Source organism: Patagioenas fasciata, chromosome 2 (genome assembly GCF_037038585.1).
Source record: "Patagioenas fasciata isolate bPatFas1 chromosome 2, bPatFas1.hap1, whole genome shotgun sequence".
NCBI classification, from domain to species: Eukaryota; Metazoa; Chordata; class Aves; order Columbiformes; family Columbidae; genus Patagioenas; species Patagioenas fasciata.
Window position 1 is genome coordinate 135664920 of NC_092521.1, and position 26798 is coordinate 135691717.

The following is a 26798-nucleotide window of genomic DNA, read 5'->3' on the forward strand; positions in this document are numbered from 1 at the left end:
GGGTCAAGATGAAAGAGCTGTATCATAAGGGTGCAGATATGTTTTCAGAAGGACAAAGGATACTGAAGAACAGTTTTCTTAATTTACTGGGTACTAACTTTTGTAATCACTGGTCTCATTAAGAAGACAGATGATTGCTCATTGAAGCAGGTTGGTGGCTGGGCTGAAGCTGTTAAAAGGCTTACAAAAGAAGATTAATGATTTAGAGCCTCAGGTTGTGTAGATCACCCACAACTGAGGAATTTTTTTAAGGAAATTCCAGCCATGACACATCAAGGTTATTTTAGGGTGCACCTACTTGTCCAGCTGGACGCCTGCAAGGAGACAAGAATGAACATCAGGACATGTCCAGAGTTGCAGTTTTTGTTAGCATGACAAAGCTGTGGCCTTGTGCTGACGTACTGTGGAGTTGATGATCGCTCATCAGAGCTCCAAGATAAAAATATTCTTTAAAACAGTGACATTAAATGATGTCTGTATGCAATCAGTGACTGAAATCTGTGCTTTACTTTAAAAAAACCACAACTTTTGTTGTGTCTGCTCTAGCTCGGACAGATCTATTGGGTAGCCTGAATGCAGATTTAATGCTTTTGGCTTCTGGGGGCTATTTTGCATCTCTGGCAGAATGAGTATTAAGTGGACATAACAACTATAGTACAGTGAAAGGTTTTGAAGAAACCTTCATGGCTTGAATAGCCATGAGATGGTATAGATTTCTGAAGGCATTGAAACAGAATGGATTTAGCTTGTCAGTACAGGAGTTTGCTATTACCCTTCCTATCTCTTAGATCCGCCAGCATTAGCAGAGAGAGCTGTACCAGGGCAAGATGATAGTTTGCCTGTATGACGTGGTCTTCAACTACAAGCCGAGAAAAAAATGTGTCTATTAGTGAGGTTGTCAGTTTATAGCTCCATGTTGAGTAAGCTTATGTAATTAAGAGGTAGGTACATGCTTGCTGTGGAGGTAACCTGAAGTTCAAGTCTCTGGTCTGAATCAGGAGGAACAAGAACTTGAATCTAGTTTCATCATGTTCTGGACAGTGTCCTGTTCCAGATGGTTGATCTTTAATCTGCTGGAATGAAGGCATAGCCCCAGGTGATCACTTGTTCTTCATAAACCAACCTCTTTATCTTCTGAGACAAGAAGACTTCCGCAGGTCCTAGGATTTTTTCAGTGCAGAACAGGCGCAGGCATCTTTTTGAAATGGGAAAAGTTTACCAGAGATAAGGATCCTCCTGCTCAGATGTAGGATTGGGATCATTTGGCTCCTGGCAACACATTTGTTAGAATAAGAAAAGTGCTTTTATTTACTATATACTTTTAAGAGAACTTCCTATTCTTTTTATTGAGTCTGTTTAATGTGGCCAAAGTTTGGAGGAGAATGCCCTCTTGCCAGGAGTGCAAAATAGTGGTGAGATTATATGGTCCTTCTTTGTGAAAATACAAAGCACTGGCAAGGAGTCATGCTTTTGCTCACACGATGTGTCGTGAGCACAGTACAGGAACACGTCAAGTGGGAAGCTCACTGTTTTCCTTTGAGGCAAGTTACATATTCCCATAATGCTTTATTTCCTCCAGATGCTCAGCCTAGTGATAAAAAGACAAGAAAGTCTAACTTATACCTCTTTGATTTATTCTATAACATTAAACAACTTTGTATGGAAGGAAATTCCATTTACACATTTTGTGTGCTGGGCTTTCTTTGGTGTGGAACAGTGACTCATTCTTGTATGGGACAATACCTTAGTTGCTGGGCTGAAAGGGGTAAAAAGGGCACGTGGTATTTCGCAGGCTAAAACCTGTGAGCCAGAACACTGAAGTTTTATTTTTGACTGCATCAATTATTTAATATGTAACTTTCTTCAAATCACGTCACTTCTCTGCACCTTTGTTTACCTAGATATAAAATAGGGGCTTAAGCATGTAGGACCTTGAAGGGGTGCTGTAAAACCTGAGGTAGTTAATGAATGTTGATGAATTGCTTTGAGATACTTGATAGGTGGTTTGGGGATCCCCACAAGCTGGAAGCGGGTTGGACTTTGAAATGCTGAGGGTCATGGGGATATTTTTTAAAAACCTGAGCATAGCTGAGGAAAGGCCAAGCAGTTGCAGTCACTTCGCAGTCTCTGGGTCTGCAGGCATCACTTCTGCAGATGTGCCATTGATAGCAACCCTGCCCTGACTTGCTTCTCCCCGGCCCTGGCCTTGACCTGCCTCATGTTGTGCTGCTCTGTGAAGAGACACAGGGAATAATCCAGCTGAAAACTAAAATAAATGCACCTTTCCTGGGGGATTGCTTTCCAACTGTATCAGTTTCCCTCATGGTACAGGGATATGGGTATGGGGTGGGAATGAGATGTGTCGGTTTTTGGAAAAGGGACAGCTGTCAATTGTCTATCTCTGCCTCCACTACCGAAGCCTTCTCTACAGGGACGGGAGTCGGACTCGATGATCCTCATGGGTCCCTTCCAACTCAAGACATTCTATGATTCTATGATTCTCCACAGCAAGAAAGGAAGGACAACTTGACCTTGTATTTTTTTCTAGGCTTCTTTTTTTTTTTTTTCCCCAAGGTTTATTTATTTTAATCATGAGACACACCTTAAATCTTCAAATGTTATCCTTTTGCTATGGCCATTCTGTCACTCACCGTGCCTGCATTTTAAAGCTTAAATCAACTCCTGCTGATGTTAATCGGTATTTTTTGGTGAGAGCAGGGTATATAGCCCTTAGGGTCCAATGCTTCTGTCACGCCACAGCCTTGAAGGTGGTGGCATTTTGCAAGATGTGCTTGACACACGGTCACCTGTGGAGAATGCTGATTTGGTAGCAGTTAATACACCACTTGCATTCATTTTTCCTGGTTCTGTGTGGCAGCTCAAAGAGCAAAGGAATGAAAACCCAGGTGATTAACAGTATTTTTGCTGACTGTCTTCCTCTAAATCAAAGCAGGTATTCTCCTTTCCTTCCTCGATTAGTGTTCCTACCGCTGTGTGCAGCACCTCCTATATTCTAATTCACAGCACGTGAAAATGAGGTCTCAAGTGCATATGCATGAATTTCATTTTAACTACCCAGTGAAAAGTTTTAATTAGATGTTTCATGTAGAAACATGAAACAGGGTTTGAAATTAGCAATGACCTTGCAGCCTTCCTCGATATGTTTTCAGATATCACGTGGCGGGCAGTTCCCAGCTTTTTTTATCAGTCACTGGAACGGGCGCATCCGAGTGGGGAGGGTTCTGACGTGTGGGAGCGACAGCATTTGCTGGTTGCAGGAAAAAGTACTTTAGCTTCATCTGGTGACTAGGAAAATAATAGAATGACCTAACTCAGGAAGATCATGAATAGCAGCTGATATTTCCTTTAACAGCTTGCTGGAGATCAAACCTTACATGGATTTACAAGCTCTGAACTAGGGCAAGCCCTGAGCAGGGGGTGATGCTGAAGTACACAGCCTTGTTTGATCAAGGGAAAGGCACACAGCTCACAATCCCTTGTTGGCTGTGCGGTGCCTCAGCTCTGTCCCCTGCCAGCCTGGCTGACACTGCTGTCTCACCTGAAGTGGTTGGACTGAGAGCCCCGTCCCTTAATTTGTCTCAATTTTCTCAGGGATGTGGGGGGGAATAGACCCATGCCTGCTTTTCTACTTAGCCCATTGCTGGCAGGAACAAAGGAGAACCTGCTATTTTGGTAGAGTAGGAGACAAGCAAAGAATGCAATTATTTGTCACCTTTTTTGTTTGGTTGCAATATCACAGTGTCTCTTCCCTTTTTAGAGGCACTGATATTTATTAAATAAACATAGTATCAGTTTCAGCCTTTTTGCCAAATTCTTTTGGTATTGCAAGTAGGGGATTATTCACCACAGGAACCTTTAAAATATGTATGTGGATAGAACTACAGCAGTTACATTGATTTTGTGTTTGCAAATATGCTGTTTGGCCATATTTAGCAGGTTAATAGAGAGAATTGATGTGCTCAGGGTCATGGGAGAAGACACTAATCAGAGCTGGCTGGAGCGAAGAGGTCAGAATTTTAGTTCTCACATGCAAATCCTTGTTGTTCAGGTTTCAAGCTAAAAACCAGGCACATTCGAGCCTGGATTTTCTTGTGTGGATGGTACAGGCTGGAAAGTATGCCAGCACTCTGGCTTTGTCTCCTCGTGTGTGAAACCTGAATCTTTTCAGTGGAATCAACACATTGATTCAGTCTGTCTAAATAATCTGTCAGTCTGTACACAGTACCTATAGTGAGCTAATCATTGGGCTATATTGATTTCTTTTTGGTTTCCTAGGTTTGATGAACTTGTGTAAAAGAAGCATGTGACTTCTAAACAAAACTCACTTTGCCTTGAGCTCTTTTCTCCTGTTCCCTGCAGAGGCTGAAGGAGTAAATTAAGCCTGAGTGGAGGATTGTCCTACCTGCTTTAGAATTGGCATTGCAAGATTTTCCAGAAGACTTTGAGCAGTGCCCAGTGCCCCAGTGGGAACCCAAAAAATCCTGTACATTGTAGGTGGTGGCGTTCTGCACCTGGGGCCTTTCGCAGGATTTTACCAAGGATATGGCAGAATCCTCCTCCACCAAGGAACCTGGGGTGCTTGTGGTCCCCCAGTTCTCCTTCTGCAGAGGTACATGCGTATATGCGCATGTGCTGTAAATATTTATTAATTAAACAGACTGCAAAACTTGCTAAAAGCGAAGCTGATTGCTTACAAGGACTACTTATGGAATGTTTTTTCACGTTGTAGAAATAACGAGTAATTTACACACAGTCTCAGTTGGTAACACAAAGAAGCTGCTTTTTCCGGTGACCCATCTGTTCTGGCACTTCTTTCCTCCTCCTCTCTTCAGATCGCATCAGGTTTTCATCTAGCAGTTTCTGAAAAGTTTCAATCTCCTTTTCAGTTCTTCAGATCAAAGCCTAAATCTCGCGAATTACATCTGAGACTCATACAAACTTCTGTGCCCCTACCTCAGGGATGTCAGGGCTGTGAATGTCACCTTTCCCCTATTCTCCATCCAGTGCCTGCTGACGGAAAAAATGATAGATTTAGGCTGCCTCTTCACTGGGTTATCTTGCAGATAACTCTTTCTAGACACATGTTACAGTAGCTGTCTCCCTGAAGAGGAAGGGTGGGTGGTGGAGTTGGGGTGTAAGATGGGGACTCAGGAACTTCCTATCCTGCACAGGCTTCCTCTGGGACCTTGGGCTAATGACTGAATGTCTCTGTGTCTCAGATCCTTGTTTGTACGTGGAAATGCTGCTTCCCTGCTGTCAGGAGCATTGTGAGCAAGTGCTCTCGGGATGTTCTCTTGCGCTGATGTAGTGTTTGAGTAGTTTTGGTGCACTGGCTGGCTGAAGGATGCTATAGCTAGTCTGAAGAAGCTTCCCTTTTAAACTCTGAACAGATTTCTTCAGGTGACAGATTTTTAAAGTGGGACCCCCAAATCAAGTACTTTCTTAAAGGTGGCCTTTATTTTTTTATTCTTTTTTTCAGAGGAGCAGCTATAGCCTTCATTTCAGGAGACTCCTAAAAATCTGCCTCTCTTATTTCATTTTAGACATTTCCTTGTAGGAACCTATGCAGGAACTGAATTTTACAACAGAGCTGTGGGTACCTGTGCTTATTTGCGTGGGATCCGTAAAACAGAGTTGCTCCGTTCTTGCACTGGGTGGCCGTATGCTCCCTGTAATTCATCTGTTCTCACTCTTCCACCCTCAACTGTCACACAGACACGCATATGTGTACATACAGATATGGCTATCTCTTCCCTGGTGCAAAACTTAGTTTTGTACTATGTAGGGAAAAAAGGCTACAATTCTACTACACCATTTTCCTTTTCAGCTGTTGTTGCAGTGCACTTATATTCTGGCTGATATTTACTGATTAATCAATTGACACATACTGTTTTCATTGCAGTGACATGTAAACTGTAAATATTTGTATTAGACAAAAGCTAGACAGTAAATCATGCATATAACTGCTGTTTTAAAATGCTAATAGTTTTTAATTTGTGCGATGTTCAATATGTATTAAGGATCCCCCAAGAATAGAAACAGTAAAAAAAAAAATAGCAATTTACTCAAGTAATTATGGTAGAAATTAATGTCTTACCTGATGTAAGAAGAAATAAAGGTTTAGCAGTCCAGCAGAAATGTCAACAAGCTGTAAAAGTTGCTTGACAATTGTAATATAAAAATTAACTATAAAATCAAAGGCATTTGCATTTTTCCTTGTAATTCGCCAGCACTGTGGTTTCCAGTATGCCAGTGCTCTTGTGCGTGGAAAAGATCTGCGTCAAATGGTTGGGTGGCCAGCCTGCTTGAAAAATATCCTATTGATAAAGATCCAATAATACTTCCCATTCTGGGGATTCTTCATTTGGACAATTTTGCTAATGCAGCACAACAGGTTATATCAATATGCTCGTATCACTTTTGCTTTTCTGACAAATAATTTGTTCCAATCCTTTTACTTTTTTCCTTCTGATTTGCCATCAACATGTTAAGTGCTTGCTACAGCAAAACTTCTTTGCTTTCCTACCTTAAACAATATATTTAATGAACTTTATCTGCATGGCATTGTTAAGGGCAAGGAGCTAGGAGCTAGCTCTAAATAGGCTGGGCTTTTACGAAAATGAAGGCCCTGAAGAGTTGCTTCATCATGGGAAATCACTGCCAAATGTCATGTGAGCTCTTGTTTTTCTGGCACACAAAATGTAGAGAAGCATTTTCATTTTCAGCATCTTGACATTCAGCTCCTTGACGTCTATTGCTTTACCACTTTTTAGTATATATTTTTCATTAAAATGTGTTGTTATAAATTTGCTTATATTGAAATAACAATTGAGATAATGCAGAGATATAGATAATTAGAGGCTTAGATCATGCTCTACAGAAACTTCTTAATCAGATCAAATAAAAAACTGCATTTCATTTTTAGCATAGTCTAATTTTTAATAAGCTAAAGCTTAAAATCTGAGGAATTGGCAATGATTTTGTGATTTGATATCCAGAAAGAATGCGTCCTGAATACCAAATGAATGAAAGTTACTGCGAACCATAATTGCTCCATTTTTTATTTTGACCTTGAATAGTGGGTTAGTTTAGTATTTTTCACATTGCTAACCTTGAAACAGTAACTGGAAAAACAGTGCTGAAGGTTAGCAATGCTTTTACTTCAGTTATCATGGGAGTAGAGTTTGAACTCTATGAGGGTAGAGGGGAAGTGTCTTCAAGATCTTCATAGCCTGAAAGTTCTGGTGATGACAGCACTTCAAATTATCATTATCCTTAAAAATGTCCTTCTGTGCCAGTGAAACCTCGAATAGGTAAAAGGAAAGGTGACTAGGGAATGGGGTTTAAGGGTTGTCAGGAGGATGGAGATGCCCGAGGAGCTGCTATTCAAACCCTTTTGTTGCTGAGCAAACATGTCCTCCTGCATCAGGGATGTGTGTCCTCACGAAATATCCTTTGATGCAGCATTGTTTTGGTAGGTCAGGTGAGTAGCTCCATGTAAAGTTGCACTTCTTGTGTCAAGTAAATGCTCATGAGCCTAAGGTCTCATCCCTCTCTTTGCTGGTTGTTAACAGGCAACCAGGGCACCAGTACAGACTAATGGTAGAGTGAAGAAACACGCTTTGCACAGGGAGAGTTTCCTCTGAAAGAGAGAGGTATAAGGTAGAGACAACAGGCTTGCTTGTTTGCTTGTTTTTCCTCTGTGCTGAGTGGGTAGTTACACTGTAAACTGTATATTCATTACTTACACTGAGAAAAAAATCCTAAGAGAGGTGTTCATTAGATTGTAGTCTGTTGCTCTTTAAGGGAGCAGAGAAAAATGTAAGCAACTTCTGCTTAGGATGGCCTGAAAAATATAATTCATTTTATTAAAAATCCAACAGAAACCTAATGGTTTAGATACCTAGGATTTTAAAGACACTGTCTTCCCTCCCCCACGCATCAAATCATTGTGGTCTCTGTGTTTCTGACTGCAGTCTCCTAATCCTCCAACGCCTGTGTTAAAATTCAAGGCATCCATAAGGCACAAGTCCTTCTGACCTAGTGCTGTAGTTATGATGATGCATAAAATAAATCATTGCAATTACTGAGGCAGTCTCAAGCACTTAGTAACTCAGGCAATTGCTTTTTGAAACATGACTGAACTGAACAAAGGATCATTAGTTATTTCCCTGGAGTACTTGGATATTGTAACCCTCTCCACAGGGTTCTATTAGGGAGTTAAGACCTGGTCATTTGTTCACACATCTCACTTTATCTTTCCTTTACTCAAATGCTCTGTGACAGCTGATGAATTCCAGTGCGTGTCTCTTCACCCACGGCATCTTCTTACCTGTCAAAGATCAGGTCAAATAGCAAATGACCAAGTGGGTGGGAAGGAAGAGCCCAGCAATGAAGAAGTAAACAGGTTTAAGAAGTCATTACTGGAAGGACTTATGAGATAGGGTGACTTTTTGAGATTTATGACATAAAAATAATTTCATGAGTAAGGAGGAGGAAGTTGGTTAAATGAGATCTCAAGGTTATACAGAAAAAGAGTATAAACCTATAGAAAGCTATATAACTTGTATAGTTTTATAAAGGTCAGGGAGGAATCAAAGACAGAAATAGAGGAAGGGAAGTCAGGGTTGGAGATACGTGACAGTTTTGATACTTCTTAGGTGTCATAATGAGTGTTGGCAGTGTTTGTATAGTCCATACTATGCTGTCTGATGGTAATGGGATGTGGTGTGAGGAAGACAATGGGATCAGGAGAAGATACATGTCAGTGGACATTTGCAATCCCCAGTGGAGCCCCTGCTGGCTGAAGAAACCACTTTGCATACAGGGTGATATCAGAAGCTGGCAAGTAGCATCATTTCTGTTTCTCCAAAGAGATGTAACACCACTTCAGGTCGGTCAGAAGGTCAAGAAGGAAGAGATATTTTGAGGAAGGAGAAAGGGAGTGATCCAAGGGAGATTACTTGGGAATGTGGTGTTGATGTTGCACCTCATGGTGAATTAAAAGGATGGGTCAATGAGCCTTGTGTGTGCATGATAGTGGCTGAAGAAGATCTAGAAAAGGGCATCAGGGAATTACAGTCAAAACCCAGTGATGGATGGATATTTGACACTTACTAGATGGGACTGGTAGTAGAGCAATGTGGTTTGAGCAAGTTGTTCCAGAGAGTTGTCTCGCTAAGAGTGGGGATGAGGGGAGGGCCTCTCAGGGAGAGGTTGTGCCTTAGTTGCTGATGATATCAGAGGCTGGCAAGACATGCAGCAGTATGGTTCAGGGCTGATTCAAGGGTAGAACAGATGCCCTTGTTTTGGGGGCACCAACACCCCATCAGAAGGGTGGGGCAGATGGCTGGAGGCCATAACAGCTCCAGCTGCCCCACTGTGATGTGCTGCTGCATGTCTGGCAGCTCTTCACGCTATCAGGAAGAATTCTTTTCCAGTGCTGTTGTGAACGACCTTCTGATGCCAAGGATGCCAAGTGAGTTTGAGAGGCATACTCTGTCATTTGTAAGGTTCCACAATCTTGATTGAAGTAAATCCTAGCAAAACATTAAATGTTTCATTTTTTTTCCAATATTTGTTCCTATTCTATTGATAGATCTGGTGAAATTGCCCCATGCAAAAATAACATTTTGGATTCCTTCTGTCAACTTTTCGTATAAGAGAGTGAAATTATGCATGTTCCCCCACAAAGGAACCATTCTGTGCAGAGGAGGACACACAAACTCACAGATGAGTGTCTACTCAAGATGCCTTGCATCTCATTGCAGGTACCATGTGATTTACCAGTTGCCATGGTAATGATGCATTTTTCATTTGATAACTTCAATAAATGTTGAGATTGCCCTTGCTATAGCTAACTTACCTCCCTCCTAAAGTTGGGTACAACTGTATAATCTAAAGAAAGCAGAGAAGAAACTCTCAACATTCATACTGAAATATATTTTTAGAGCTTGTAGCTAGTTAAGAAGGATGAAAGTACATGGTTCCATCTGGAACAAAATAAAAGTAACTTAATATGTGATCACTTAAAATCATAAAATGAGAGAAATACAAAATGTTACTTCATAATGTGGTGAGTGATGTATATTTTGGTAATTTTTATTGTTTGTGACGCTTTGATTTTCCTCAATACATGAAAATTTAATTAAATTTATCATTTTATAGCAGTATTCTTTTCATAGACGTGCAATAAAGCACCTTCTTCTTTTCCTTGTTGCAATCTTGCCATAAAATTTATTTATTGTGTGCTATAATCTCCACTTTTGAATGAATTATTGCTGACAACCGCTGGTTAACCCACTCTTTCCCACCTCCCTCATTCTTTTCTTGTTATTACTTTTGCTGAATGTGGACAAAAACCTTGTACCAAATGAATAAACCAAAACCAACAGAAGGCTTTAATTTGCTCCTGTGTGTGTAACATTAGGAAAAAGCATGCTGTATAGAAGCGCTCTGATTTTTCTCATTTCTATAGTAAACTATTCACTGACATCAGTGAGCACGTTATCTACATAATAAATACAGAATCAAATCTCCTGCTATTAGGTAGAAGGAGTGAGCTTTATTTTTCCTCCTGACTTGTTTTTCCCTTCTTTTTGGCAGCCTTATTGCATCCTCTATGCATTGCTGTCTACTTAGGATATGTTATTAAGTCTGCGAGTGATTAGTGACTTATCTGGTTTTGAATGATTTAGATGTATGAATTAATTAGCAAGAAAAGCACCATTAGAAAGCATTAGTAAAAAGGCTGGTCATTTCAGGCTATTTTGGAGGAAGATAAAACCATCATTCAAACCCAAGAAAATTATATTCATAGCAATCTATGCTTTTCTCAAAAGAAATCACCACATTATATCTAACTTAGTTGAAAACAACCACTGAAACACAGGATACAAACTCTACTTTGTAACACCTGCTGTTGGGCTAGCAGTTAAATAAATTGTTTTTATTTTAAACACAAACTTTGGCATGTTTTTTTGGTTTTGTTTTTGTTTTTTTTTCACTCTCTCAATGCTTTCTCACACTTGCTGTTAGAAACCTATGTTAAAAGTCCCTATATGTGACAGAGGTTGGTTCTGGAGTTCCTGATAATGAGCTTGAGCTTTATATATTATTCTCAGTTTTAGAGTTTATCTTAAATATTTACAAGGTTAGAACCAGCTCCTGGCCTTTGCTGAATATTCTCTCATGACAAAACAGCTGCGTCCTTCTTTGAGCATAATGCTTCAACAGAATGATATATGCCTTAGAATGATATATGTAATAAGCAGTGCCCCAGTTTAATGGAAAATATTTAGTCTTCTAAGTTTGGAATTGTGGCTTATAATGCAGATAGTATATATATATATATATATATATATATATATATATATATATATTTTTTTTTTTTTTTAATTAGAGTAGTGGCATTGCCAACGTTGAGAGGTGCTATGGACATAAGGCAGGAGAAAAGAGTTTCTCTGGCAGATAGTAATGGGATAAGTCAGTTTTTAAAAATAAAATTTTACTTCACACCAAGTATGAATTAGAGTGAAAGGCAAATAAAAGGATTGGTGATCTTGTCAGTTTGACTTAAAAGTTGTATGTGTCCAACTCTGGTAATTAGAGCAATATAAGGCTGACAGTGTTATGTTCTTAATGCCATCTCTCTTCCATTCCTTCAGGAGACCTTATTTATCACTGTGTCCATTATAAGGGTTGTAACGCCTTTGTACACATGTCCTTACCAAGGTGAATATTACTGCATGTTAATAAATTAAATGAGCTATGTTGAGCTATCTTCTGCAGTTTTCTTTCTAGTGTGAAAGCTGTATGGGGGCTGCTGTAGAAGCCAAGTTCCAGCCCTGTTGGATGTTAATCAAGTTGTTATCTAGTTCCCCTCATATCCCAATAATTTCTTGAATTCCACCCTTCTGATGTTAAGATTACTCTCGAGTATAACTCCTGTATATCTAGTCAATCATCTTCCGTTTTTCTTTTCCTAAGGCATGTGGCAACAGCAGTATGTGTTATCAGTGCTGAGGTATCTGGGTTAAGTCTGCAGTCCTCCTCAAGTCCTCCACAGTCCTCCCCCTCCCTGGCCAAGACACAAATCCTGCAGTTTTTCTATCATTTCTCTCATGCTTGTCACTGCAGCTAAAGTCTGATCTACTGCCTCTGACATCACTGCAAGACACTTTTTGGTAGCTGGGGGCTTGAGCTGTTGCTTCGTCTGCATATGCAAGGAAGTTGCTTATGATGCTTGAATTTTGTCCTACAAGAAACTTAATATTCTCAGGGCGTAAAAGTTTCCATTCTGATTCTGGTGAAAATAATACAATTGCAAAGCTCTCTTAGGGCAGAAATACAGATTTCATTTTCCTGCCGCTTACTTTGGAAACCTGGGGATCTGGACCTCCAGACTGTAGCTCCAGGCCCCATGAGCTCCTGGAGGGCAGGGGAGGCAGAAGCCCTACCAGCTTGGGGCGGACAGTATGTGCAGGTGGTGAGGGGAGCTCAGCAGCCTGCTTTCTGCTCAAATCCAGTTGTAGGGAATTCACATTTTTTTCAGTAGGGAAAAAAAAGTTGTATTGGAAAATTTCCAACCAGCTCCACACCCCACCACATTGATTGCAAGGCCACTGGGAGGGATGGTTGGCACCTACCCCTTTTGTTCTGTGGCCACATTAATTTGCCCTGATGTGGTGCAAGGGTTTTTTTTGGCCTTTTTTGGTTGTTGTTTGTTTTTTTACAAATACACATGCTCTAGGCCTGCAGTTCTTCAATATCTCAGTATTTCTGAATTAAGTGCTGCCCTGCCAGCTGTGAGAGAATGATAATATTAATACCATACTCATGTCTTTTGTGTCACTCTCTCTACTCCCTCCTCCTTTTTTTCTCCTCTGCTTTTGCATGGTTACAGAGGGAAGGTCTCTTAACTTGTCCTTGCCAAGGTGGTAGCACTCTGTCAGGCTGTCAAACTTATCTACTAATAGCTATGAAGAGCATGTGCTCCAAGAAAAACAAAACCAAAATGCATAGCCTTCAGTTGTCTTAAAAAGACATTTTTCATTATCTGACAAAGTGGAGTGTTAAGGTTATGATATCATTACTTTGGTTGTTGTGACACCACTAATGCTTTTTTTATGTCATTTTAGAAAGTACCTTTTCTGCTATGTTAGATGTATTGCTTTATCTCATTAAACCCTTATCTGTAGAAGTCCTCTCAATTTAAAAGATAATATTGGGAGGTAACTGGAGGCCAGTCAGGGGTACAGAAAATTCAGTCTCAATTTAGGGCATTTCTTGCTATTAACCTGCTATGAAAAGCTGTGTGAAGCTCCTCTTCCCTCTACACTGATTTTACACTGTAGAAAGAAACTCCAGCCTCACTTGCAGTGGGACCACTGCTTAGGAATATATGGAACAGGTTTTTTTTTTCCCTAGGACCTAAGTGCAACGTTTCTGCTCACATAAGGACTCGTATTTAGCAGTGCCCTATTCCCATGAGCGGTTTCTTTCTTCTTAGTAATAGGGAAAGAAGGAATAATCCTACTCTCAGCAGTTTTGGGATTACAGGCAAAAATTGAGTTCCTTGATGTATGACTGTGTAGGGATATTAATCTTTTCCCTGATGCCTGTTGTCTGTCATCTCTGTTTTACCAGCACTGTCCTTTTGACCCCTCTACAAGGGTAACTTGTTATTAACATTGACTTTGCTGCAGATACTCGATATGCAGATGACAGCACCAACAATTTTTCTAAGAGGGCTTATTCTGTGTATTATCAGATGCAATATTCCAAATTGGCTTCAGCAACAAAGTTTTTGATTTTTTTTCCATGATGTGGCTTGTGCTCATTTGACCATAATTTGTGAAGCTAATAAATACAGAGGAGGGGTTTTTTTGAGCCGAATGTTGTCTCTCTGTTGCACATCTCTGGGACAGATAGCTCAGCATGAGACCACCGGGAAGTTCTGGTATGATCCCTGGCTGCCCTTTGCTGGGGGAGGTGGTAGTTGAATCATTTAAAGTGTTTTATGGTTTTATAGACTGGCCAGAAGTCATTCAGAGGCAAAACAAAATCATTGTCTAAGGCATTTTAATGTTATTAGTGGATTTCTGTTTCTCCCATTATACTGTGAATTAGCACATGTTCATGAAAGTAGATTTAACAACTGCAGAGGGAAACAAAAATATTAGAGTACAAACAAGAACTGGAGAAAAGTTCATGAGATGAGAAAAATTATAAAAACTAATATGATTGTGCTATGAGCTGCATTTTATAGTGAAATAAAATACCACAGCCTTGTGTAAGATTTTTTTGGTTTTTTAGTCTTGAGAATTGCCATATGAAAAGCTACTATTGATGTTCCTGCAGTCCTATAAGGTAATTTTTCCCTTGAAATTTGGAAAAAGTCGTGATCATGCAACTGACTGAAAAATAGGTGGTCCCATTTATAATGTTTTGCACTGTGATATTTTAAGTAGAGGTAGAATAGTAGCTGTTTTTTTATTTTCATCATTCTAGAATGAAAAGAGGGTAACCGTGGCAGAAGAAATACCAGTCTCCTCCTTATACAGCTTGGATAAACTGTGCTGATGACTTTGAAATGCTTTTCTCCTCCTGTAGTTGAAAGTAAATCAAGCCTGTTAATGCAGATTTTGGGTTGTCTCGAAACTGAAATACAGCAGCGTATTCTGAGATGGATTATCCACAGAGATCAGAGATATTGTCGTCCATCTCCACTTTAATTGTGATGTGTTCATTTCCATTTTCTTGTCAAATAAAGAGGGAGAGCCTATAAAGAATAGGGTCATTTTTGTACATCTATTTCTACTTTGATGACTTTAAGTCTAATTCCACTGTCTTCACAATAACTGATTCCAGGGAAAAACATTGTGAAGTGTAAGCAGGCAATCATCTTTAGTTTTTGATAGATGCTGTCTGAGACAGTGTCTCTTACAGGAGAAGTTGTTAATGGAATGGTTTAAGTGCTTTTTAGCCTTCTTTCATGTTTGTAATATAAATATGTTTGTATTTTATAGCTAGGACTCATCTCATTGTCTATTACTAGCATTGGCAAATGCCTCACATTGTAAGACTTCATTTTCTGTTGCTTCTAAGAGTTGTTTCATCTTATCTGCTTATTCTGAAAGGTGTCTGCCTCAGCCTATTGAGTTTTTTTAATGAAAAATGCAGTCAACAAGTTTAAGAAGCTGCTAAGGGCAAGGTTAGAGGTAAATACTGTTTTGATACGTGAAAAAAAAAATCTGGCAGTAGTTCTCTGAAAAGCCCTTATGCCCCTATACTTCTGAAGTGGGATCTGAAATCCCTTTGGGGTAAAGTGGTGAGTTGTGTGTGTTTGTTTGATTGTTTTGTTTTTGTTTGTTTGGAGCTTTTATAGTTTTGTTGTTTGTTTGTTTGTTTGTTTGTTTGTTTGTTTGTTTTTGGCAGCATAATAAATACTCGCTGAAATCTGGCCCAAGTTAGAGGCCAAAAAATGCAGTTTGTACATGTCTGTAAAGAGTTTTTAGAACCTTGGAGGTTAATATTTGAAGGCTTGGTAAACTCTGAGTGTGTTCAGCCCGAGCTGTGAAGGGTTTTCTTTCTCTGCTGTTATGACCAGAATCTGCTTCTGGGATGTAATGAACCTGGAGGGAACTCTGAGCTAAAGCCACTTTATAACTTGTGCTGTGTCCAAGCTGGTTCTCAGTGGGCAGGTTTGGGGACCTCAGTGTCACTGTGCAGAAGCACATGCTTCCAGCCTTTGCAGTGAGTACTGCAGAGTCCCCACAGACAAGGATGTAGTGAAGGAGCAGGACATAGTACTAAAAACAAACAGACAAAAAGTCTTATTAAAAAATGCTAAATCAAAGGATACCAGTTGGTGTTTTGCAGTTTTCAGACTTGACCTTTCTGTCTTTATCATGTTCTTGTAATTCTTCTTTTGCATAGGTAATATATGCCAGGGTTTGATTATAGCATGCAAGCAAAAAGATAGCTGCCCAGGAAAACAATCATTTTTTTGAAATGAGGATCTTGTTATTTTATGGCTTTTGTCCTTCTCTGTCACCTCTGTGGACACTTTCCCTGCACTGCAGCAGAAGCCTGTTTACACTTGTGCTTCTGAGCCCACTTCCAGCCTCCACTCTTGTATTTCACACCTCTTACAGAAAAAATTTTGTGTGGGTGCAGGGAAGCTCCACGGATTCTTTATGGGAGGACGGGTTCCTCTTCAGAACGTGAACAGGCCCAGGAATTCTTCACTTATGCTTTTTCCCGTACCTCTCAAGGGCATACCCTGGCACCAGCATCAAAAGACATACATAGAGGCAGAAGTGATCAGCATTATCTGATTGTGTTGAGTCAGTTGTACCAAATTATGCTATGAAAACAAAACGTTCCTGCCCTCCACAACTCCTAGAGGAGGCAATGTCTTTGTTATTTAATGTGATTTTGAAGCGGGTAGCCTGTGTAAAGTTTGGTTTTTTGCATGTTGCCCAAAGAAGATTCACTTTGCCTTTGCTCCATTGTTTGGCAGCAGGAAAATCTGTCTGGAGATTAGATTTGCCAAGCTACATTAAGTTTAGTCAGGTTAGCTCTTAATTGCTATATTATTCTTTATCCATTGGAACCAGCAGTGTGGGAATCTCTCTGGGTCTGGGATTTACCAGGGTAGCTCTGGGTCTGATCCCTTTTTTAAAGAAGCAGATGAAGAGATGTTGAAGAAAAATTCTGTCATTCGCAAGTGCCTATTTTGCATTGCTAGTTAAGGGTGTTTCGACCTAGCAGGCACTTCAGTAATGAGTAAGATAAAGAAATAAATCTTTGCACAGGCATCCTGTCATGTGGAGGAATGATGTGAAACTGCAATTTCTTTTCAGTGAGGCAGAGTTCTGAATATACTGTGTCTATTGTAGACCATACTGTTTTGTTTTGTTTTTCCTATTAGAAAGCTGTTAGAAAGTAGAGCAGCTTTTCAACACTATTCCTAGCACTGGCTGTGTCTCCTAGGAAGAAGGGAGGCAGTACATTCTGGGTGTTGGTTTGTCTTTTAATTAATTAAAAGCCAAACTCAGGAATTCAAGGGACATGGAAATACCCCTGACTGATACCAAAATTATCGGTTGCTCTGACCAGAGATCAGATTTTTCCCTGTCAGTTGCAAATAACACAGAAACCTAATGTCTTCCGTAAGGAAGCTGGGACACTGTGGCTGTTTGCAACACTACCGTACGTACCTCTGCTTTCTTCTGCCCTGGTGGTAATTCACAGGGTCATATTCCTGCTCATGCAAAGCGTAACCTGCACAAGTTAAGGCCCGCTAAGCAAGGGCTTCCAGCTGTTTCATTCCTATAAGCATATAAATATTTATACCACCCCAGGGTTCCTTTCATGCTGAAAATAAAGGTAGCACTTGTCTGCTGTTAAAATATATTAGCTGGGAGATAAATGGCTTATCTCAGTATTAGAAAGATGGATGAGAGGAGTGGAAAATTGACCATAATATTGGTTGGAAGATCTGCTGAGTCCAGAGGGCCTTAGTGTTTACTTAAAACTCATGCTGGAAAGTGACGTAGAGGTTGATAGTGCTGTGTTTAGCTATCTAGAGATGATTAATTAAAAGCTGTAATAAATGTGAAATATAATGGTTGACACACACAGAGCTTCATGAACACTAGCTAAATTTCCTGGTAGTGAGTAATGTGCACCAGGGATTGATTTTAACATCCAAACAGGATGCGAATGGTGCTTTTCAAGGGACAACTGAGACAGGGAGAGTCTCCACAAGTGACTTGCTCAAGGCCACATGCGATGTGAGACAGTGATTAGCCGCTGGGATATCTCTGGTGCTCTCCCTGCTCCTGTCCCACCTCTGCAGAAGCACAGGTCCAAATGTGTCCTGACCCAGTCTGCTGGGAGTCATTTCCCACCCTCTGCACTTGTCGGGGGAAATAAATGTCAAATAGGCAACATTGGAGGGCGCAAAGCTGAGATGCCAGTGTAGCATCACCGGAGTTTGAACTGTGATTCTGCTGCTGATCTGCAGCACGACCCTACGTGGCCTCTCTGCTTCGATTCATCTGCCTGGCCATAGAATGAAAGAGATGGTGACGTTGGGTCAGTCTGCTCCTGTGTGGTCGGTGCAGGTTGCTTTAGCCAACGGGCTGCATAATGGTCTGAAAAACTGCCGGGCAGCTTTGTTGTTAATTGGTATGATGAGAATGTCCCTTGAGTCAGTCTGCTGACTTTCAGGGACTTGGAAAGGGTGCTGCCTTCCTCTTCAATACATGCCGCTGTCACTTGGGGGCCCCTTTGCATCCTCCTCTTCATCTGCCAGTAGAGCATGCTGAGAGAAGCCCAGTTTTCTTCCAGCGAGAATGGATTGTTTCACTGGCCATTCAAGATTCCGATAAATGAAACGTGCCTTGATGTCATTTTAGAGTAATATCTCTAATGAAATCAGAACTTGTAAAAATTGGGGAAATGCATAAGACTTGTCTTTGTGTTTTGCTGTGTTCAGGTTAATTGTCGTTGCTTGTGGTGTGATTAAAGGCTCTGACTGAACACAAAAATACGTCATGCATAAGTGGGATTTTAATGAAATAATAATTCTTCCCTTAAAGTGAAATTGTTTTTAATGGAAGACATCAACATATAGGAATTCTCCTATTTTTGGAGATCATAGGTAATGAAAATCTGAACTGAATCTTAGTTGCCTTGGTTTTGCACAATTTTAGTCTTTCCTGATAAAATGATTTTTCTTTTCCTTGAAATTGATCAAACAGGCAAGGACAAGAGGAAGAGTCTTACAAAAATGCCACCACTGGGGTACTTTATGCAATTAATTTGCACACAATTACCCAAAAGGTTTATTGAAAATGTTTCTGCTTTGTGAGATGCTGAAGCAGGAACATGGTCTTCCAGGACAGTCATTGTTAATGTCCTTTCAGTATGAGGGAGCTTTTGCCCTCCCAGTGCTCCCTGTTGAGTTGCTGCCAGCTGCTCGTGTATGTAATATATATGGGTATGCTTAAAATCCATTCCCATATATGTGGAAATAGATGTTTTGTACAAATACAGCACCATACATCACATATATGCCCCATATGTGCTGCAGTTTGGAATGTCAGTAAGCACGGGGAAATGAGGATCAGGGCTATTTTAGAGGATGCCAGAGAAAAGACAGAGAAATTGAGAGATTTGTTTGGATAAAACTCCTTGTTATTGAATTGCTTTAATGCTGCACCTGTTTCTTGTTCTTCCTCTCTTTCTCTTTTGCTGCTTCTTTCATTGCAGTTTTTCAAATATGTAGGCAACAAAAAAACACAACCAGTGAATGAAAGATTACAATTATGCATCAGTATTCCTCTAACGTGGCTGCTCGATAATGTCCCCTGGGAGTTTTACAATGAATATCTGACATTAATTGGCTCAGTACCTGTATGTCTGACCTTGCAGAAATTTAATAGATCAATTCTACATGTTTACTGATAAAGAAAACTTCTTCAGGGCAGGGGCTGCATATTTGGACATGCCTGCACCACAGTGACAACCAGAAACAGCAATCGGACTCACTGGGTCTTGGAATGAGAAATGAAATAATACAAGAGGGGGAATCATACACTAGTTTCTCTCGCTTCTTTTACCAACATCTATTCCTCAGCAATTTTTAGTCCACTTGAATTTTTTGTCACTGCTGGATACTGTGAACTTGATGCACAAATGCTGGTTTTTTTCCTTTGAGTAGTCCATGTATTGCCTTTATACATGCGTTTGACATACTGAACAATATAACTAAACCGGGTCAGAATCAGAGGAATAGCAACTACTGGATGTACTTGTATTGAAACAGCTGCCTCTTTTGTGTTGCTCAGCCTCCGGTGCCTGAATCCAGGAGGAGGATCTCGCTGGGGGTTGTGAGCAGCTCTTTGGCGGTTGCTGTATTTCAATATTTCAATGTGCCCTGCTCAGTCAGCAGCAAGCCCTCATCTCCTGTGCTGCACAGTCAGCTGGGTTTAGCTGCTCTGGGGATGCAGGCTGCGTGTGCAGAAATGGATGATTGTTCAGCTCCCTTCCCTTTCAGGGAGCCGGGAAGCAGAAAGTCAGTGTCTAAATGACAACTTAGCCAAGATTCACCAAGAGGTGGTCACTGGGCTTCACTTTCTGTTGGGGTGTTTGTTTCCCAAGCTAAAAAGTTGAAAGGGAGGGGGATTTGTACACAGAGTATTTTAAGAGATGCTCAGAGGCATACAATGCACGCCTGTCCCACTGGTTTTATTGTCTTTGTTAAAGTACAGGAGAGCAGCTTTACAGAAGGTGTATTCTGCTTGTGTATTACCGGAGCGCTGGGGAGTTCTTGCCGCGTTCTGACTATTGTTAACCTGTCCTCTGCCTGATTTGACCGTCTGGAAATTAAACAAGCCATCACCTCGGGGCCACAGAAAGCCATAGCCCCCCCTTCCCCCCCATCCGCTCCTGGGAATTAAAATCCAACACACGATGCCGAGTGTCGCTCACAAAGGGCAGCCTGTTCCTCCCCTCTGCCCCGCAGTGCAACGAGCCCTCTTCTCGATTTGGACATTTTGGCGAGACCCGGCCGGGCAGACCCGGCGGCGGGCACTGACCGCGCTCTCTCTCTTGCTCTCCCCCCTGCGCACGAAAGGCGGACGATGGAGGCGGCGGCGAGCGGGCGCGGGAGGAGGCCGGCGCAGCGCTGGTGCTGCGGAAGGTGTGGTCACGCAGCCCGGCCCCCGAGCGGCGCGGGAGGTAAGGCTTGCGCGGCCCCGGGAGCGCGGGGCTGGGCCGGCCGGGCCGGGCTCCGCGGCGGCGGAGGCATCGGGCGGGAGGTCGGCCCGCGGCCCCGGGCAGGGCGATGGCTCCCGGGGGACGCGCCTGAGCGGGGCGGCGCGGTGGGAGCGGGACGCCATGGGGAGCGGCAGGGTGCGGGTGCCCGAGGCGCTGGCCGGTCGCGGCGGGGAGCGGCCGCTGCCCACCTTCGACGTGCCTTACTTCAAGTACATCGACGAGGAGGACGAGGAAGATGAGTGGAGCAGCCGCTCGCAGTCCTCCACCGAGGATGACTCCGGGGACTCTCTGCTTTCCGACAGATACGTGGTGGTGTCAGGGACGCCGGAGAAGATTTTGGAGCATCTCCTCAGCGACCTACACCTGGAAGCCGCGCAGGACAAGGAGACGGGTAAGGAGCGAGCCCGGCGGGGAGGCGGCGACCGGGGAAGCGCTTGTCCCCGGTCCTGTGGGGGAATGGGGGAGAGATCGCGGTGCCAGCAGAGCGGCGAGGCGACGGGGGTCGCTCCCGGGCATCCCCGGCCGAAAGCCGGCTACCAGCCTGGTGTGCAGCCCGGGGCAATGTGGGCAGGTGGCGAAGCGGGGCACCCGGCCTCGGGGCAGCAGCGCCAGCAGTTAGCGAAGCCACTCAGAAGCCACACGTACTTAGCAGAAACTTAAACCTTTTTTTTTTTTTTTTTTTTTTTTTGTGTTTGGTGTTTTTTTTTTTTTTTTTGTTTGTTTGTTTGTTTGTTTTTTTTTATTCGTCTTTCTCTACTGCCTGGGTAGCTCAGTCTGCGGTGTGCGTTGTGCAGCTCCCGCGTATCTCCAGGCAGAGACTGCTATTCCTTATAGCCTGCAGCTATTACATTGATCACAATACTTGCTGTGTACTTCAGCCTCCTGGCCAAGTACCCGTTTTGCCACCACCCAAGTACTTTGGCACATCTTCTGTTTCATAAGCACGGTTTATAAATTTTCTCATAACCCAGGACACAGCGTATCACCTGGTGCTGTACGTGTGTGTCTTCAACCAGAGATTGTAATTTATTCTAGCCTCGAGCAATTATTATATTGATCTGGCTACCTGACATGCAGTTTAATTTTCAGTTGGATTTCTTGGCTCTATACACAGCTTGCTGTCACCAAGAGCTCCTGGGGTAGTCCATCAGAAGTTCCTGCAACCCGCAATTCATAGATAGTTTTAATGAAAGCGACCAGACTGGTGAGACTTTTGGAGGTCCCAAATACTGAAGAGCTGTGGAAGGCAGCTGGCTGTAAATGGAGCTGTGCATTTCATCGTTCCCCATAGGGTTAAAATGCATACTCCTGCTCCTGTATATATCTCTCTCTGCAAATGAGATTACTGAGAATGAACACACTTTAATCTTTTTAAGTGGCTGAAAATATAAATAACATCTGTGATTCCTAGAGGAACGTCAGGATTGGGTTCTCGAAACAAGTCATTAGTTTAATGTGGGACAATAGATGTATTCCTAGTGCTGATGTCTGAATGCCCCCGAGAAACATAGGGTGTCTGCTAGTGATATTATTACAGTATTCCTGGTGCTGCTTTTGTCTGCCTAGACATTAATATTTAGTGCAGAGAGAGGCTGTGATTGTTTTCCTTCCAGAGATGCCCTCAGACTAGTTGTGGGTGAAATTTACATGAACCAGCTTTTAGGCAGTGTATGGTGTGGATCTTTCGTTGGCCCTTTAAGGTCAAATCAGATACAGAGTGAGTTTTCCCCATTAACGTTTTTCGTATGCAGATTGAGGCGTATTAGCTCCTCGTCTTTATAGTCTGCTTCATCTTTTTTCTATAAGCTCACAGTCTTGTTGGAAAACAGCGAGATTTTCACTAGTGTTCTGCACTATATTTTAGTGTTTGTAAATACAAAGCACTTCCTATATTAAGCATTAGACTCTGCATATATCCACATTTGTACTACCTTTTATTTCTTTTTTTGCTCTTTTTCCCCTCCCATCACCAGGAGGCTGTTCATAATCCTGTTCTTATTGTTACAGAGAAGGGCTGGTAAACTGCCCTCAAAACAAATGCTAAACCAGTACTTGCTTGGTTTGTAGATGGTAATGTTTCTAAAGGTTGATTGGCTTCCCCTCACCTCTTCTGCCTTATCCTAACTCCTTTTAGAAAGAAACAATTAGCTCTGCCCTGTAGCCAGGATTAACTGGATCCCAGGGACAGAACAAAGTGGCTGTGGCTTCGTTTTTCTTTTTTTTTTTGCCATCACAAAGAAGTGTGCTAAACCTTGCCCAGCGGCCCTCCACTTCCTCAAGGGTAGTTCAGAATGTACTCTTCTGACTTTATTAATCTGGTTAAATAGAACTTCATCAAAATAAAAGACTTTGGGCGTTATGTTGCCCAGTGTTTTATGTGATGGATGCTCCTGTGATGGCTTTTATCAGTTTGTTTTTCAACCTGAGTGGCATTTGGCATGAGTGAGTATGGAGTATCAACTGTATATATGTGTATCTTTATGTGTGCACCTGAAGGCATCCTTCTGATGCTTGTGTGCATGGATTTGCTGTTCTTTGTACTTTTTGTAGTTTTGGCCTGTCCCGTCTCAAGAGGACAGTCGAATTGCACAGTCCCACAGGCTTGTGTTTTAGCAGGCATAGCTTTGCAGAACATGAAAGGATGATGTTGTTGTACCCAGCTGCTGCTCCTGCTGTCAGTTTGCCGGTTCCAGGATGACTTCCTTGGCCTCCCATTTTCCCTGCAGTCCCCAACCTGGTTTGCTTATTTGTGTCTGTAAAAAAACATGGGAAAGAGCTGTTCTTACATACGCTGGTGCACAGGGGGCTGTTGTTCTGTTTGACCCTTTGCACTGCTTCCCAAGGAGGGATGCTCTGCATGTTTTTATTCCCACCCTTTGTATAACAGACCATAACTGCAGTCCTCTGTGGCCATTAACAAAAAATAAAAATCCACTCTCTCCTGGAGCTAGCATGGTCATGGAACATGGCTTTTTATAAACACTGATACAGTGGGATGATACCCCATGTGTTGCTCCCAGCCATACTTCATTTTCTAGCCCAAGTCAGCAGGTACCACATGCAGCTGGGAGAGTACTTGAGAACTTTGTTGCTGGTCTGGAATAAATTTAACTGGGCTCCAGCCCAGGCCCGAGGCTCCCTTCATCTGCAGCTGAACCTGTAGCAAGGTACTTTAAACACTCTGCTACAGTGTCCTCTGCTATAAAAAATTCGTGGGGACACCTTCTCTTACCCTATCTGAAGAAGAGTCACAGTGTCTGTGATGTGGCTAAACGCTGCCATAGCAACTGAAGACACTAAAGGGGACATTTCGATGCGCACAATTAGACTTAGTCTATCGCTCAGATGACTTCTGTAGGCAAGGATGTCTAGAAAGCCTGAGGTCTCCCAGACTCTTTAAGCTTAGCTACTTAGTAACAGTTTAATGACTAAGGTTTTTTTTTGTGATTACTAAGTCGGAGAATATATGTGAGTTCTTGTGGCATTATCTTAAATTGGAGCTTACCAGTAATAAAGTCTTGCCAGCCTTCTGTCTCAAAGGGAGAAACCTTTCATCTCACTGATTTACTATAAACTGTAATGCACCAACCACTAAGATGGCTGTTCTTGTTTCCAACTGTGAGATGGCTGGAGATTTTAAATTTCTGTAATGAACAACTTTTCTGAGTCATCTCTGAAGTTGTTGGAATGACTGGGGGATGTCTACTGAGTGTGTATTTTAGAGGGCGATTTGAAGTTTTAAAAATTGAATAGAGTGAGACACTTCAAATATATTTATATCCAGGCAGAAAATGCAAGGCATACCTCCTGGGCTAATCCTTATCAAGGACAGGGATTTGAACAAGTAATCTTCTACAGGCCAAATCTTAGTGTTTCAGGATTTCTAATACCTTCCCATTGATTACAACATTTCTTTCAAAATTGTTGTCCCCTCCTGCAAAAGTTTCTATTTCTTGGGCATTAACAGCACCTCCTTCTCTGGATATTATCTTGATCTAGTCTTTGGAGTATCCTCTGATTCACCTCTGTTCAAACATACCATCTTGCCTCACAGTGACTGCAATCAATGTTTAGCAGCCTCTGGAATGACACAATGATCATCACACCCACTGCTTCTTCTCAAGCCTGCCTGAATCCTCCAGGCCACTGGGCCACCTCTCAGGCAACTTAAGCAGAATGTTGCTAAAGCAGAACATAATCTCCTTCATCCCATCTGATGACGCCGCCTGTCTTTTGCCTCCCTACTTGGGCATTAATTTTAGGGAATGAGTAGGGAGAGAAGAGATTGGTTTGTGAAGGTCTTTGAGGGCAAGAAGCAGTGGGAAATGGAGACCAGGAAAAATAATGTAAATGAAAAATGGAGCAATATGTGGTGGTGTTGGTCTTAACTGATGTATCTTTTTAATGAACTGGGTGAAAGAAATAGTGGCAAGGGCAGGCATGATACTATCACAGAAGTAGGATGTTTGATGCTAAAACTCTAGACCAGGCTTAACAGGACAGAAAAAAAAAAGATGAATCCTTGTGATGTAGCTAAAACTGATGCAGAAAGCTGTAGATATGGTCTGGATGTGTTAGGAATAGGAAAAGAAAGGAATAATGACTTTTGTACCATGCTGTGGCACCTTATATTGGACTGTGGATGGTCCTTGTATTGGTGGGAACTTCGTACTGTCATGCAGAAGCAGTTTTAGCTTTGGGGTCATACCCTAGTGTCTAGGTGGGCCCTCACACCATGGGTTTTTTGTCCTAGAAGTGCTGTATAGTAAGGGTTGCTTTTGTTTAATCTGTTCTGTGTCTACACTTGCATCAATGACATTGCTTTGGTGTTGGCTAATGGCACACTCCAAGGAACTGTATATGTGACCTTTTAGGGGAATGGTACTATCTTGCATGAGCTGATTGTAGTCAGTTACTAAATGATGTTGCAAAAAAGGGATACATTTCTGCCTTTTCTAGGTGTTTTCTTTTGTTTAATAATACAAGAAAGAAAGTCTGATTACTTTTTGATATTTTTTTGTTTCTTAGCTATAAAGGATGCTGTTAGGACTCTTGTTCACTGTGCTTTATTACTGAGGAATAAAAGATGTTAAAAAATGTACTCCTTTGACTACCATGCAATCAACGTGAGTGTATCTGATGCATGTGGACTGATGTCAAGGAGAATAAATACTTGCTCAACACTTTGTGATCCTATCTTCCAGCTTTTAGGATGGAGAGAATAAATGCCCACTAGCCCTTCTCCTTACCAGTCCATTTTAATGACATGTTGTCTCTCATCATTTTGAGGGATTTTGTAAACTTTCCCCCAAAGTCTTAGAAAAGCTTTGTGAACTAAGTGCGCTAAATGCATATTACTGCCATGCCCATAGGAAAGAAATTAGTTTAGCAGAGTTGACATGCATGGAGCAACATCAGTGTAAGAACAACAGAGAAACTAAAATAATCATTTGTCTCACCATTCAATGTGAGAGAACTTGGGGAGGTTAGGTTCTCACACAGGACCATTGCTTCATGTAGCATGAGTCTAAACTGTCTCAAATGGGAGTGTCAGTACAAGAGATTTAGAATAAATCAATAAAATGAATAGTAACAAATCACCAGGATCAGATGTTACTCCCCAAAGACTTCAAAAGCTCAGATATGAAACTGCTGAACTCCTTTAACGGTGGTTTGTAATCTATCATATAAATCAGCTTCAGTGGCAGAGGGAGGTGGAAAATGTGATGCCAATTAAAATAAATGGTTCTGTTTGGGGGACATCTAAGCAATAAGGTTGTCATTTTACCAATATGCTATTTCACCATAAACTGATGCTGTAGTCTAAAGCAGCAGCTCAGCCTTCCCCAGCCACTCATTCCTGCCACTGTGCTGGTCCCTCTGCAGCCTGTTGTCTCATTCTGTGGTGGACTTGAGTAGGGAGCTGGTCCCAGTTGATACTAACCAAGGGAATACTTAATTATTAGTTTTAAGATGGATCCATT

The 26798-nt window shown here is 41.8% G+C and overlaps 1 protein-coding gene across 1 annotated transcript in view; it reads left to right on the forward strand.

Moving 5' to 3' along the window:
- RAPGEF5 (Rap guanine nucleotide exchange factor 5) overlaps positions 1–26798 on the forward strand; it is a 158878-nt gene that overhangs the window by 72926 nt on the left and 59154 nt on the right. The window contains exons 10-11 of the mRNA XM_065832436.2: positions 20672–20775; positions 21117–21205. Coding sequence (XP_065688508.1) covers positions 20672–20775; positions 21117–21205 — 193 coding nt within the window. The remainder of the gene's footprint in view (positions 1–20671; positions 20776–21116; positions 21206–26798) is intronic.